Genomic DNA, 14,472 nt, shown 5'->3' with positions numbered 1-14,472 from the left:
CCCCCGGCTAGCACGCCCATGCCTTTCTTACTCTCACTTTTCTTCTTTTTTATTTTCTTTTTAAAAGAACTTTACAATGGAATTTAACATTCTCTCTCTTTAGGAATAAATAGTCTATATAAATATATATTCCCCTGACAATTTATCTTTAACTTGTCTTTTTTTTATGTTTTCATTTTTTTAAACCAGGTTTCCCTCGCAATTTTCACACTCCAAGTTACGCAATCAGGAACATTCAGGCCGTTACAAGTTCTTTTTCAGATGGACAGGACATGTTTACTCACTCAACGACCAATCTTTTTCAAGGAGAAAGTTTTATACCTTTTCCTTTTATTTTTCGTGTCGCCACGTTTTGCCTATCCTCGTTTCGCCTAACCAATTATCTGACACTTTTTTGACAGATAAATGATAAGATTTAAGTCCGCCATTTTAGGCGAAAAAAGGATCCTCGTTTGGCCTAATCCTCGTTACGCCTAAAATGGCAGACAATAAAAAAAATCACGGAAATTCAAGTAGAGGGAAGTTACAAAAGAAAATTCCCTAGAAAGAAATGCATTTTTTAAAATTAATATTGATATTATATTAACCCGCGGTCAATATTTTCAAGCAGTTAGGATTAGCAAAACTCCTTTATGTATTTACCATGTCCGTATTTACAATGTGTGTGTGTATCTGTATGAGAGAGAGAGAGTGAGTCCGCCCGGGAGACAAAAAGATCACTACTATGCAATAAGGATGTTAGATTCACTATTATGCACACCAGTTAAATTTGATTGTATCATGCGTGTCTTCAACTCCGGATTATCCTTAACTAGTATCATTAAAATTTGTTCAATTTTTACAACATCTCCGAGACGTAGCAGTCTTAATCAGAGACTTATGCTATGGACGTTCCGGTAGTAGGCTATGTCAAACGAATGAAATTTGAATTCAAAAGTTATAATTTCACCAACGCAAATAAAAAACTAGTTAAGTGCTTTGAAAAAATTCAAATTGTAATGTATTGGGACGACAAAACTATAAATGAAGCAGAGACGTATAAAAAAACTGCTAGAGTATAAAGAATATTTGTTTATCTTGAGCTTCTTTCAGATGTGTTCTTGCACATCTGACCTTAATGTACTTCAGAACATTTTGCAATAAAAAATACAAATGTTGAAAGTAGTGTAAGAGCTTTGTAGTCCTTTCCTGCATTCGAATTTCTAAGGTTTGAGCAAATAGTGGGAAACATTCCAGTATCATGTGAAATTCACTTGCTACAAAAAAATCTATAACGGAACATCATATGACTTAATAATTAAACAAATAGCGGTTATATTTAAATCGAATGAAATACCATGTTCAAGTGCACGTCACAAATTTTGTGTAAGGGTTATCTTGGGCTTCATGTGTTTCCTTCCACTTTCTTCAGCCCACCAGTTTCGTTCATTGTCACCATCACCGCCTCTCTTAGCCTTGGAGCGTAAAAATGAGATTTAAACAAAAGAAAAAATAAAATATTACGCTTATCTTCAATAGTGAATTCTCAGAAATGTTGAAAGGAAAATGAGAAACCTATTATTTTTTTCAGAATGAACGTTACTTTTATTTCCCAAAATTTTATGTAAAATGAGTAACTAAAAAATAAAGTTTGTATTAGAAGTAAACAAGTAAAACACAACTTAGCATTTCAGTCATCTAACATTCTAAATGAATGCAATACGACATAGCATCCAAATAAGAAACTAATTAACTCTATGGCTTATGGAACCCGAAGGTTCAATGCCGCGTTCACAAAAGCTCTCCACCTACCTTTATCCTTAGCCAACTGGATCCAGTTTCTACTTTGTATTCCTATCTCTGCGAGATATATCTTAATATTGTCCTCCCATTTTCGCCTAGGTCTTCCTAATAGTCGTTTTCCGATTTATCTTCCAGTCAAGACTTTGAAAGCGTTTCTACTTTCTTCCATCCTAGCTACATGACCTGCCCACCTAAGCCTCCTTGACTTGATGACCCTAACAATGTTTGGTAAACCGTATAAATTATGTAGTTCCTCGTTATAAAGTTTCCGCCATTCTCCATTTCCGTTCCTCTTGGATCCGAATATTCGTCTCAGGATCTTGTTCTCAAATACTTTCAGTCTATGTTCTTCCCTCAGAGCAAGCGACCATGTTTCGCAACCATACAGAACAACAGGCATGATTATCGTTTTATATATTTTAAGCTTCAAATTCCTCGACAGAATTCGCGACGACAAGAGATTTTGAATTGAATAATAACACGAATCCCCTACTTTTAATCGGCATTTAATTTCTTCGTGAATATGATTTCCCTCTGTTAATATTGATCCTAGATATTTAAAGTTATTCACTTTATCAAAAGTATTATTTAATATTTTAAGGCATCCATAATTTGCCGTATTACGGTCTCGAGGCATTTCAATGTATTTAGTTTTCTCTGCATTTACTTCTAAACTCATGTTCCTGCAAGCTTTTAATAAGATCTCTGCATTTCTTTCTATTGTTCTCCTGTCATCCCTTATTAAATTTACATCATCAGCATATGCCATAACCTGGTGAATACCGTTCAACTCTAGGCCCTGGCTGCTATCTTTGATTTTCCCTATAGTGTATTCCAGAACAAAGTTGAATGATAATGGCGACAACGCATCTCCTTGTTTCAGGCCATTTTCGACGTGAAAGCTCGTGGACAAAAAAATTCCTACCCGGACTTCACCTTGGGATTCATTTAAACATGCATCCAAATAAGAAAATAAATAATAGTATAATCAGTGATTGATACTATTGCTTTTAAAACTTAATATTATTTTAAATAACAATTTATAGAATAACAATATATAACAAATCTTTTTCATAGATCCTAAGAAAAGTAATTAAGATTTAAACGCTAATATAAGGATTATTTATAGAAAAGTAAAAGGACAGTTTCTTGAGTACATGATAGACACGCCTGAAAGATGTAAACAAATACTTGCTTCTGATTGGCCAAAAACTGGAAATTGTAAACAAATCCTTATCTGTGATTGTGCGAATGCCTGTCCACGATATTTGAAGAGAATACCTAAGAATACTTATATATATTTTTTGTTTATACAATTTTATTTCCTTAACAGATTTTCAATAGCTATTTGCTAATGGTTACTTAGAATTCATATGTATTTTTATTTTTTATTTTTTAGTAACATTGAAATCTTTCAGTTTTACGCCCCACGGTTTATGCCGGTTAGGTTAAAGGACACAGTGATGATGAGAGATGAGTGAAATGGTAGAATGAAGAAAGTGGAAGGAAACGGGAGAACCCCGAGAAGACCCACGAGCACGGTGTTTGTCCACCACAAAGTCCACACGGCGTGATCTGGGATCGAGCCAGGGACCCAAAGCACCGGAGGTGTACGCTCTACTACTGAGCCACCGCATCCCCTAGTAACACATTGAGATATTTAGATTATGGAATTATGCAAAGATCAACTTGCTAGTAGATCGATTTCTCCAAATCACTCATTTCTAGTGTTGTAAAAAAAAACGTTTTTTTTCTGTGGTTTTTTTTTTCAATAAAAAACATCGTTCTTTTTCATGTTTTTTTTCAAAAGTCTGTTTTTTTTCTGGCAACTATTATTTATTGATTTATGTTGCAGATCATTGAAATAATCAACAGAACTTGAGTCGAAGCCCTCGTAACTTACAAATCGTTTGTTTCTTTGAACCTATACGAGCAAAATTGTGTGATTATTCCTTTCGGCCCCAGGTCATTTTTGGCGTTTTCCTACATTTCCAGTTAGTCACTTATTGCTCAAAAACTATTCATTCCATTGATATGGTTAAGGCCTTGTTTTTAAGAAAATGGATGTGGCTATTTTTTGGTGTAAGTTGTATTACAGTGTTGCCAACAGGTGGGAAATTATTGAGGAAAATGTAAGGGTGAAAATTTACAAAAATTCCCTAACCCAATTTCAAAATTTTTTTGTATCTAGTACCACTGCTGCTATATGGGTTCAAGTCACCTAAACAAATCTTTGGTGTGTTGACAAGGTATAGTGAAATCCTGAAGTCGCTGGCTTCCATTCAAAGAGGGAAAGAAAAAATTCTGTCATACACATGAAATTTTGACACTTTTTACGCCTCAGAAGCAAAAATCAAATATGCCGGGGTACAGCTTCTCTAATTATCCTATTGAAACTTTTTATAGTGCGTTCTATAGGGCAAGGAGGAAGCTTTCAGGTAGTGGTACGTTTGTTTCAATGTAGCCAGTAAGAGGGTAATAATAGAGGGGAAAAGGGAAATTTTCCGAATTTTTCACCTAATAGCGGGAATTAATTGTTTTGGCTGGAAACGCTGCCATCAGACAGACGAAAACTATCTGAAAATAAACCGTAGTGCTCCAAGAATATATCCTACAAGTATCATGGCAATATATAACAAAGTAAGCATGAAATTAAAAAAAAATCTCATTCTACCTCAGAAATTCACCATTTTCTTACCATTTCCAGAACATGTTTTTATTATAAACCTCAACTGTACTTCCCCTAATTATTCTAGTAAAACTTTTTATGGTATGCTCTGAAGGCTAAGGATGAGGCTGTTACACACTGGTACATATGTTCGAATGTAGCCAACAAGAAGGAAATAATAGAAATAAAAAAGTGAATTTTTCCCAAAATTTGCCCCTAAAATCTGGAATTAAAATTTGTTGTAGTTAGCAACACTATTATCAGACACACACAAACTATCTTAAAATAAGCTTTGGTATCCCTCTAATATATCCTACAAGTATTGTGACGATATCTAATAAAGTAAGCATGTCAATTAAAAATATCTCATTCTACCTTTAAAAAAATCACAGTTATCTTTCCAATTAGAGGACAAGGTCCAGTGTAAACCTCAACCGTACTTCCCCTAATTATTCTATTGAAACATTCTATAGTGCATTGTGTAGAGCAAAGACGAGACTTCCAGACACTGGTACGTTTGTTCCGATATAGCCAACAAGAGGGAAATAATAGAGACAAAACATATAATTTTTCCAAAATTTCCCCCTAAAATCTGGAATTAAAATATTCTGTAGCTGGCAACACTGCTACCAAACAGACGCAAACTATCTTAAATCAAACATTGGTATACCACTAATATATCCTACAAGTATTATGGCGATGTTTAAGGAACAAAGCTTCTAATTACCAAAAATATATTACGGTAAACAGAAAAGTAAGGGAAAACTAGAAAAATCAAAGGCTAGAACCTAAATACGAATTTTACGTGCGCCCCCTAATTACCCCATTGTAACGATCTGTACTTTCGTTTGTTAAGTAAGGACAAATGTTCGATTGGCGTAAGTTGACTTGCACTCGGACGTACAGGTACGGATTTATAAACAAAAATTTCTAATTTTTTGCCCAAATATACGAGAATTTTAATTTTCCTAAATGGCAACACTGCACGCAGGCCCGTCCAATTGATGTCAACAGTTAGCTATCCACCCGAGGTATTTACCTGGCAAGTCTTAAGGATGTCTTCTACAACGAAGGAAGCTACAGGAAAAAAAAGTAAATGAAATTCGAAATTAGAAAATTCTCTAATTTTTGATGGGTGAAATTTGAGAAAGAAATTCGACACCAGAAGAAAAAGAAATTAATATGATAAACTATAAACCAACCACATTTTGCAAGAATAATATCCCGATATCTTAATTAGTGTCCACACTTGAGCGGATTAAACAAGTGACACACCTGTGTGTGCCACTTTGGCCACCTGGGCCACCGAGTGATTATACATTTGATTACATTTTTTGAATACTAACTCGTGTTGTTGTTGTAGTTATAGTCTCGACTAATAATAATATCGTTGTAAACAATAACTTTATAAGGAAAATTTTCTCTCCTTTTTACATCTTAGTTCCAACACTGTTGGTGAGAAATGTAGGGTGTTTCAAAATAAATTTTGGGGTTTTAAATCTTCGTAGTACTTATTACATTTTACGTACAATTATAAGCAATGCATCAAGTAAAAGAGCACCTCAAACAGTTTTTGCTACAAGTGTTCAATGTGAGATTCATTCGTCACACGGCACACATCTAGTCGATAGGCGAGAAAGGCCCATAAACTTTCCGCCATATGGCACAAAACACATTCAATTTAGGGGAGTTTCGTTTCAATTGTACCATATCCTGAGAATTTGCTGACGTCAAATGCAAACATTATGAGTGTTCACATTTGCTCTTAGGTGAAAAGTCGATTTATCACTGAAGACGACACGATCCAGAAAATCTTCATTGTTATGCAATAATATTTCACTTGCAAAATTGGCACGTAAACCGTAGTCTGTAGGCTTTAGACCTGTAGCAACTGCAAACAATAAAGACGTAGTTGCAAGCGTCTCCTTAATATTCTTCACACAGGTTCTGTCTTTATTAAAACAAAAAGCTTTCTGCTCTCTAGTCTCCATCTTTGCTACTTGCTCTTTCTAACGGCAGACAGAAGAAACAACGCATGTACATGCGTGCGTACAAAACTGTTTAAGTTGCTCTTTCATTTGATATAATATTTATAATTGTAAGTTAATTGTAATACATACTACAAAGTTTCAAAACCGTAATATTAATTTTGAAACACCCTGCATTACTTCAAATTGAGTCATCCTATATTCAGGTCCTAGTCAATTTGTCGCCTCGTGCAATGGCATAATTTGTCGCCTCCCCCTTTCTCCAGAAAGAACAAATCTTAGAAGTCATGATTTTAAGTATGCTACTCCAGCATGAACAACAAAGGTGAGGGTAAGTGCAGTCGCGCTCAGAAAGGCTTAAATACTTACTAAAAATGCAATTCCGTTGTGTCTGTTTTTTTTCTTTAAATGTTAATCTATTATGATAGTGAAAGATAAAGCAAACACACCTGCAGAGGAAAGATGGTAATCCTTTTTATAGAATTCACTATCGAGCTTCAATGTCGATGTATCAGTTTGCAATTCCAGTGCAACTAGCTCTTTTATCTTTATTTCTTGATTTTTCTTCTACATCTTCTAACATTTTTTAAAAAAAACTTGTTTCTATCTTCAATGATAAGGAACTTGCTTTTGACAAAAACAAGATTACTTTCATATCATAACTGTGATAACTTACTAAATGGAACAGATATTCACTAATATTCGAGAATTGAATTCTTGCATTTGACAACAATCAAGCAATTTGTGCTCGGATTTATTTGACCATTTGCTTTAGCATTGTCCATGTGGCCTTAAACTAATGCAACCTAAACATAATTTATGAATGTTGTATTCAAATAAAAGGTCAGCTTAGTAAATGTAACTATCATCATCATGAAGTCTGTTTCCAACAAGAAATATTTAATTTAAATAATATACTTATAACAGACTTTGTCGGACCATCCAAGCTTGCTGTTTCACGCAAATGCACGTGTTGCATATATACAGTAGCGTATTTAGGGGGGCTTCCGGGCTTAACCCCCCCCCCAGAATTTTCACATTTTCAGGCAAATGCCCCCGAAAGTTAACAAAGCCTCTCCCGAAACAAAATCGTAAATACGCCACTGCATATGTGGTAGAGCCGGCTCTGCATATCATATATATCTAGTCGACAAATTATTTATATATGACATTTAGAAAAATACTATTAGGCAAATTAGTATTAGTTTTTATCTTTAGTCAAATTATTGGAATTTTATACTGTTCGTGACATTATTTTCGTACTTATTAAAGGCCTGCATTCACGAAAAAACAAAATTCCATTTCTACTTTTATTTCTTAGTTGATATTGATGAAAACTGTTGAAACCCGAATTGTTAATAGGTATGGTATTCATGTAAATTGTAAAATATTTGTAGCGTATCAGTATCTAGCGTTTAATTTATGTTGCATTTTACGGTGATTACACCTACATAAAAATATTTCATACTTAAATAGACGTAAGATGCATTACAAATGACTATTTGAAAAAAAACGAAATTTAGAAAAAAAACGAGAGGCAATGTTTTTTTTCTAAAAAAAACGTACATTTCTGAAAAAATACGAACCGTTTTTTTTTTCTATTTACAACACTACTCATTTCAATCACAGTTGTCCATTTTTATGAGCTAATTTAGATGCCTTTTGTCAGATCTAGCTCGAAACGCTTTCAAAGTTCATATTAATTAAAATAATATAGAATCACAATAGGATCTCTTATATTGGATTAACAGTTTTAAAAAAGCATTGAAATTGGAATGAAATCCTCTGAAAAACCAGCAAAACCTACAATAATATAACTTCTGCATCCACATTAGTACGAAAAAGAAATATAAAATCCATATTTTCGTAATACTCATGCAAACTATATTTCCTTTAAGATGCTTATTAGCAGTACCATTTGACAATATCAGATATTTGGAAACAAACTGCAAACTAAAACACTCACCTTTAAACGAAATTAATAATAGGGAATAAAGTATGTATAACTTGTTTTTTTCTCATCTGAAGTATAGCCACTATAGATGCTGTGAGGGCGTTAAGTTTAAATGAAACGTATATCGAATGTTAATGTTCTCAAAATGGAAAGGAAGAATAACCATAACACAAATGTCGAAGCATTTTCCGTAAAGCAAATGCTTGTACTACAAATTAGTTTTGGGGAAATAAAATATTTCTCAGTTCTTGATATAGTAGAGAATAATCTTTCGAAATTTACGCCCAGTCTTACTTCCGCAATTTTTTTATAGTCCGTCATTTTAGGCAAAACGAGGATTAGGCCAAACGAGGATACTTATTTCGCCTAAAATAGCGGACACAAATCTTATCATTCATCTGCCATAAAAATGTCAGATAATTGGTTAGGCGAAACGAAGATTAGGCCAAACGATGCAAGATGTTTACTTTTGAAATAACTTCAAGTTACTAATTCTGTGATTTCATCCAAACTATTTGATTCTTAAAAATAATCGTCCACATATGCAAAAATGTTGTCGTGAGGAAGACCTTCCAAAATAAGTTTCACTAAACGGTTCATTCTACATGGGCTTGTCTTAACCTGCTGTGGTAAGTAATTAAAATGGTAAGAACAGACGTCTGGAACTGAAAACACAGTGACTGGGTTTGACTCTTTAGTTAACGAAATTTGAAAATAGCTCCATGAACCCAGGCGAACAAAGATACTTACGTCCTAATAAGTTAGTCAAAATTTCTTGAATGGAGGCACAGAATAGGTGTTAGGGATGATTTTCAAATTGATCCTCGGAGCGTATTCAATAAATCAAAATGCACCTGATTTCTTTCTTACTAGCGTTATAGGTTGAGATATATGGACTGATTGACGGCTTATAATTTTACTGTTTTTTTTTTTTAATAAAGTGTCATTTTTTTACCTTATCTCGTAAATGAAATGGAATTGTGAATTGATTGCGATTCCCCGATTATCAGTTAGTTTAATTTCATGTCCGTATCCTTGAGCACAACTATAATCAAATTCATACTTTAAAAAAAAAAATCTTCTTTGAATTGTTCATACAACTTCTTCTTTGGGTGCCGTGGTAATTCAGATTAATATCTACACTAGATTTTATAGCCATCAGGAAAAGAATTTATGTTTACAGTGTTTATCTGAAGTACATGAAGTATGTCTTACAGCATTCTCCGCTATGTACCGGTGCAGTTTAGATTTTAACCTTTAATTTATTCATGAAGTATTGTAAATTACTTATACAAACGGATGTAGAACGGGTGAGAACTGGGAACTGAAACATAACTATTACAATGAGAGGTTATGCTTTAATGCATAAACGAAACTTAACAGTTTTAAGTTGATAAAAGAACGACTAGCTTAGGTAGAAAGTAAAAGAGAGAGAGAAGAACGAATTTAACTGTTGGAATTGGAAATGAGCACTGGCTTTATTATTCATTGCCCTTGCTTATGTTGTAGTTGTTGATTCTCCGAAGTAACACTCCACTTCTTGGCTGGCAATTGGCGAAAACAAATTTGTTGACGACTGGATTTCGTGTCCCGTCAAATATGCCAGGGGCAATGCATGAGTTGTTGTGAAGGTTCGATGATGATATCTGAATAAGGCCTGGACTTCCCTCATGGACTTGCTCTGCTGCGATGAACTCTGAGCTCCTAAATCTGGGACGGCCTGGAGAGTGGAGACGGGTTTTGCCTCCACTGGTGACTGCTTGTGTCGCACAATCCACATCCAATTCAGAACTATCTCCTTGAGAAGTGTCTCCAATAGCTTTTGGTAGGAAAGAAAATTGCCGTTGTAGATCATTCAACCACAAGGCTCGTGGAATCTCAAGGAAAGTGGCGTGGTGCAAAATGAACTCTCTAGTCTTTCGTTTATTTGTAGATTTTACAATGATGAAATGAATGTAATGATTTAACAATGTACAGCCGTAATCAAATGTTCTTTGAAGTTGAATTAATAAACTAAATGATTTGATTTTCGCAATGATTTAAATAATCCAATAGATTTGTAATTGTAATAATTTTTGCTTACTTCTCGATATAGCATGGTGCTGTCCGTCATTGCAGGATACTGCACAGTATTTATCCATTAAGAAACTCTGCTTCCCCTTTGGAAGTGAGTTCTGTTGATAGAAGAGATCACTTTCTCTCTTTTTTGATTCATTTTGAGTTTCATGTATTAAGAAATCCCTTTGTGTTTGTTGATTTCTTTAAAGTTCATGTAATTTAGTTTTCGAATTATTTCTTGTTTTTATAAAGCAATATGAGATTGTAATGTCATATTCGTCTTTTAGTGAAACTTCGGAAGTTGAATAAATTGAAATATATTTTTTTAATTTTTTAATGTTACTGTTGCACAATTTTTCTACAATCATATATAAAATCCCATTCTTTATTGTTTAATTTTGCAGAGACACCACCGTACAGACACTTACTATTCAGCCGACTGTGATTGATGGTGTGATTACATATGAAGATTCGCCTTTAGTTCGTGCTGTGAAAATGGGTCATGTTCTTGTTGTAGATGAAGCTGATAAAGCTTCAATACATGTAACTGGTATATTAAAGGTAAGTTCCCTCGATTGAGCTTGAAAATGTTTAAACTCCATGTGCGTAGGTTTCCTCGGGGTTCTCCCGTTTCCTTCCACTTTCTTCGTCTTACCATTTCTTTCATTTCTAATCATCACCGTCTCTTTTAGCCTAACCGGCATAATCGTGGTACTTAAAACTCAAAGATTTCATTTCATTTCATTTTCAAAATATTTAAATATGTATGGTATCGAATTTATGCAGAAACGATAGAATAAAAACAGTCATACTGAGTCACACTATCATCATATGAGGTATATTCGCGTTCTTAACTATTAAAGTTATCTTTATTATTTTAAACTACCAAATTATCTGGAATCCAGCTATGTTCATCTCACGACACGAATCAGAATTAAACTAATAGTTAGCGACAAACGTTTTTAAATCGATTTAATGTCTTAGGTAAACATATATTATCATTCACATCTCTCTACTAAAACCAGAAGTGGTATAATCCTAATGCCAGTATCGGTTTCAATATTGCTCTCCATAGAGTAAAAATGGTGAGAGATAGCTACAAACCCTTTTTCTGATGAATTCAGCATTTCCAACAATAGGTTCCGTTTCATTCGTTACCCTCTGATAGAGTAGAAAGTAATAGAAATTTACAATGGGCCGAGTAGCGTAGTCGCTAATGCTCTCACCATTGAGTTTTCGCGAGTGGTTCTGGGTTCGCTTCCCGGTGTGGACACTCTGTGGAACAAATATAAGTATTTTCAGGTTAGCCATCCGAGTAAGGTTTTCCTCATTCGTCCCAGGTGAATGCCGAGATAGTACCCAACATAATGATCCGGAGTTTTCATAGGAACGACACGATCACTAGCGTGCGCAGGACATTATGAATGTGGGTGCCAGATCTAAAGTACCACCATATGGAATGTCGTCCTCCCCCCTTTCCCCTAAGAATAGATAGCGTCATTGCACCCGACGCTGCGTCGGCGACGCACAGCACACATGCAGACGGGAAATAATTTACACGTAATCTCTTCTCAGTTTGTAATAATTCTACATAAAAAAAAAGTTTGTCTAATGGGGGTGCCAAGGCACCCATGGCACCCACGTTGCGCACGCCTATGGACACGATCACGATATTTCAAGTTCACGCTAATTCTACTAAAAGCAGAAGTGGTAGAAATATACGGTATTAACAACAGTTTCAATATTAACTTTCGTATATCAAAAGCGGTAAGTGATTGCGAAAAGTAGTTTCTTAGAATCGATTCAGCGTTCCAAGAATAGATTACATCTCATCCGTTAAACCTCTATTGAAACCCAAAGTAGTAGCAATTAATAATTTTGGTTTTAACTTTAATCGCCATAGAACAAATAATATACTGTATAACAATATTTTTTTACTAATCAATTCAACTCTGAAGAAAATCTATCTTCATCTGCATCTCTCTACTAAAATTGAAAGTGTTTGAAGTTCACAATTATTCCCATTTCAGTAATTGATTCCATAGAGCAAACACGGTAAGAGATTCGTGAAGCGTTCGATGATTTTATTACATCTTTAGGTTTATCTCTATACTTAAACAGGAAGTGGTGAAAATCCAGTGGCGAAGGGTGATAGTTTCAAGAGGGTAGGCCCAATGTTTTACTACTACTACCAACAATAATAACGATAATAATAATAATAATAATAATAATAATAATAATAATAATAATAATAATAATAATAATAATAATAAAATGAAACAGATTAGACATAAATATTTTACTACAGAAATACAAAAAGACGAATTCACATAAATTTAATGCAATTGTAGTTCATCGACAGCACTTATTCGATCCGGATCTCAATTTTCATAATGAAATTGACGTATGTGACTCAATTAATCTTAATTCGCCATAATGCAATTTAATTGCTTTAATTGGCGTGATCGGGTGGGGAAGATGGATTATCGCATTATCTATGCTTCACAAGAAACATATGCTGAAACAAAAACTGCTTGTAAAATTTTGTCTTTAATTATATTGTTCAAAACACATGACACGCATTCAATCAAGATATTTTGTGTGTCACTTAATTTCCCTTTAAAAACTGAATCAGACTTAAATATTTCCATATGCTGCTCTTTATTTCAACAACTACACACACACACACACACAAACACCCCTACACACACACACAGACACACACACACACACACATATATATATATATATATATATATATATATATATATATATATATATATATATATATATATATATATATATATATATATATATATATATATACTGTACCAATGCATGCACAACTCTCTTGCCCTCTGTTTGTTCTATTTTCAACACAGGCGTTAGTCTTCGTTCCTTAATAACACATTAATTTTCAAAAAAACACTGACATAGAATGTTCTTTAATAGCAATGATATTACGTATCCACTTACTGACATTCATATTCTCCACTTACTGACATTTTCTTTCATTCACTTTTGCAAATGTAAGAAGAAAAATCACTCATAATATCTCAAAAACACACACTCTTTCTAATTAACTTAATGAGTCTGATTTCGTACAGGTTTGCGCCAACGCAACGGAATAAAGGCGCATCAGTTTGCGATAATAGGCGTAGAGCCTATAGAATTTCTTGTTCCAGTTTTTGCGTTGCGTTAGAGTCCGCAAAATTAAGCAAAGTTGGAACGGAATGGAGCCCACGTTATCTTGCTCTTTATTTATTTGATATATCGAATCGAAAGACTCGAGAGAAACTAGTAGGTAGAAATGAAAGTCGATAAGCGCCGAGGCCGGTCTCATGCGGAGGTTATACGCTGGTGAAGAAAACGTCATTTCCAACACGTTCTCTCGCGGGATTTTCTGAGTAGCTTGGCGGTAGTTCTTCTGCCGCCTGAGACACTGCTCGGTGAGCCTCCCAGCAGTGGTGCCAACCACGATTTCTTTATCAAACAATTTTTTTTCAATTTAGAAAATATCATGAATTCTGTACAAGGAAAATGAATTAATTATAAATTATAATTTCTGAAAGTAAATGGGTAGGCCGGGCCTCAGGGTCTCTTACCACCCTTCGCCACTGTGAAAATCTGATATCACTTCCTGTTTCAATATTAATTTTTGTGTTGCAAATACAGTAGGAGATACCGAGAAATGTTTTCTTTCGGAATCGATTTAGCTTTCGAATGAAAAAGTTTGAACTCTCTCTCTTATCCTTGTATTGAAACTAGAAGTGTTGGGAGTCTATAATTTCTAGTTTGAACACTTGTCGCCGTAGTGAAAAAATGGGTACATATATCACCATTATACGTGTCGGAATTGTCAGGATAAAAAAGTAACCTTCATATGACCACATCCGTTGAATTTTATAATGTTTTCAAGCATTAGGATGTTAATACTAATTTGCGTAAAAATACATACCAGATCTTGGTTATTTTCCTATTAGTGCAGGAATTTTAGATCAAAATTAGGGATTTATATTTAA

At 34.2% G+C, this 14,472-nt stretch overlaps 1 protein-coding gene across 3 annotated transcripts in view; it reads left to right on the top strand.

Moving 5' to 3' along the window:
• c12.2 (von Willebrand factor A domain-containing protein c12.2) overlaps window positions 1-14,472 on the top strand; it is a 1,756,568-nt gene that overhangs the window by 1,391,787 nt on the left and 350,309 nt on the right. For all 3 annotated transcript variants that reach the window (XM_081733805.1, XM_081733806.1, XM_081733807.1), the window contains exon 16: window positions 10,855-11,011. In XM_081733805.1, the coding sequence (XP_081589931.1) occupies window positions 10,855-11,011 (157 nt within the window). The remainder of the gene's footprint in view (window positions 1-10,854; window positions 11,012-14,472) is intronic.

Source organism: Thermobia domestica, chromosome 12 (assembly GCF_964235325.1).
Source record: "Thermobia domestica chromosome 12, izTheDome1.hap1.1, whole genome shotgun sequence".
In the NCBI taxonomy this organism is placed as follows: Eukaryota; Metazoa; Arthropoda; class Insecta; order Zygentoma; family Lepismatidae; genus Thermobia; species Thermobia domestica.
Note: the sequence above shows the minus strand (reverse complement) of the source record. Positions and strands in the feature narration are given on the sequence as shown.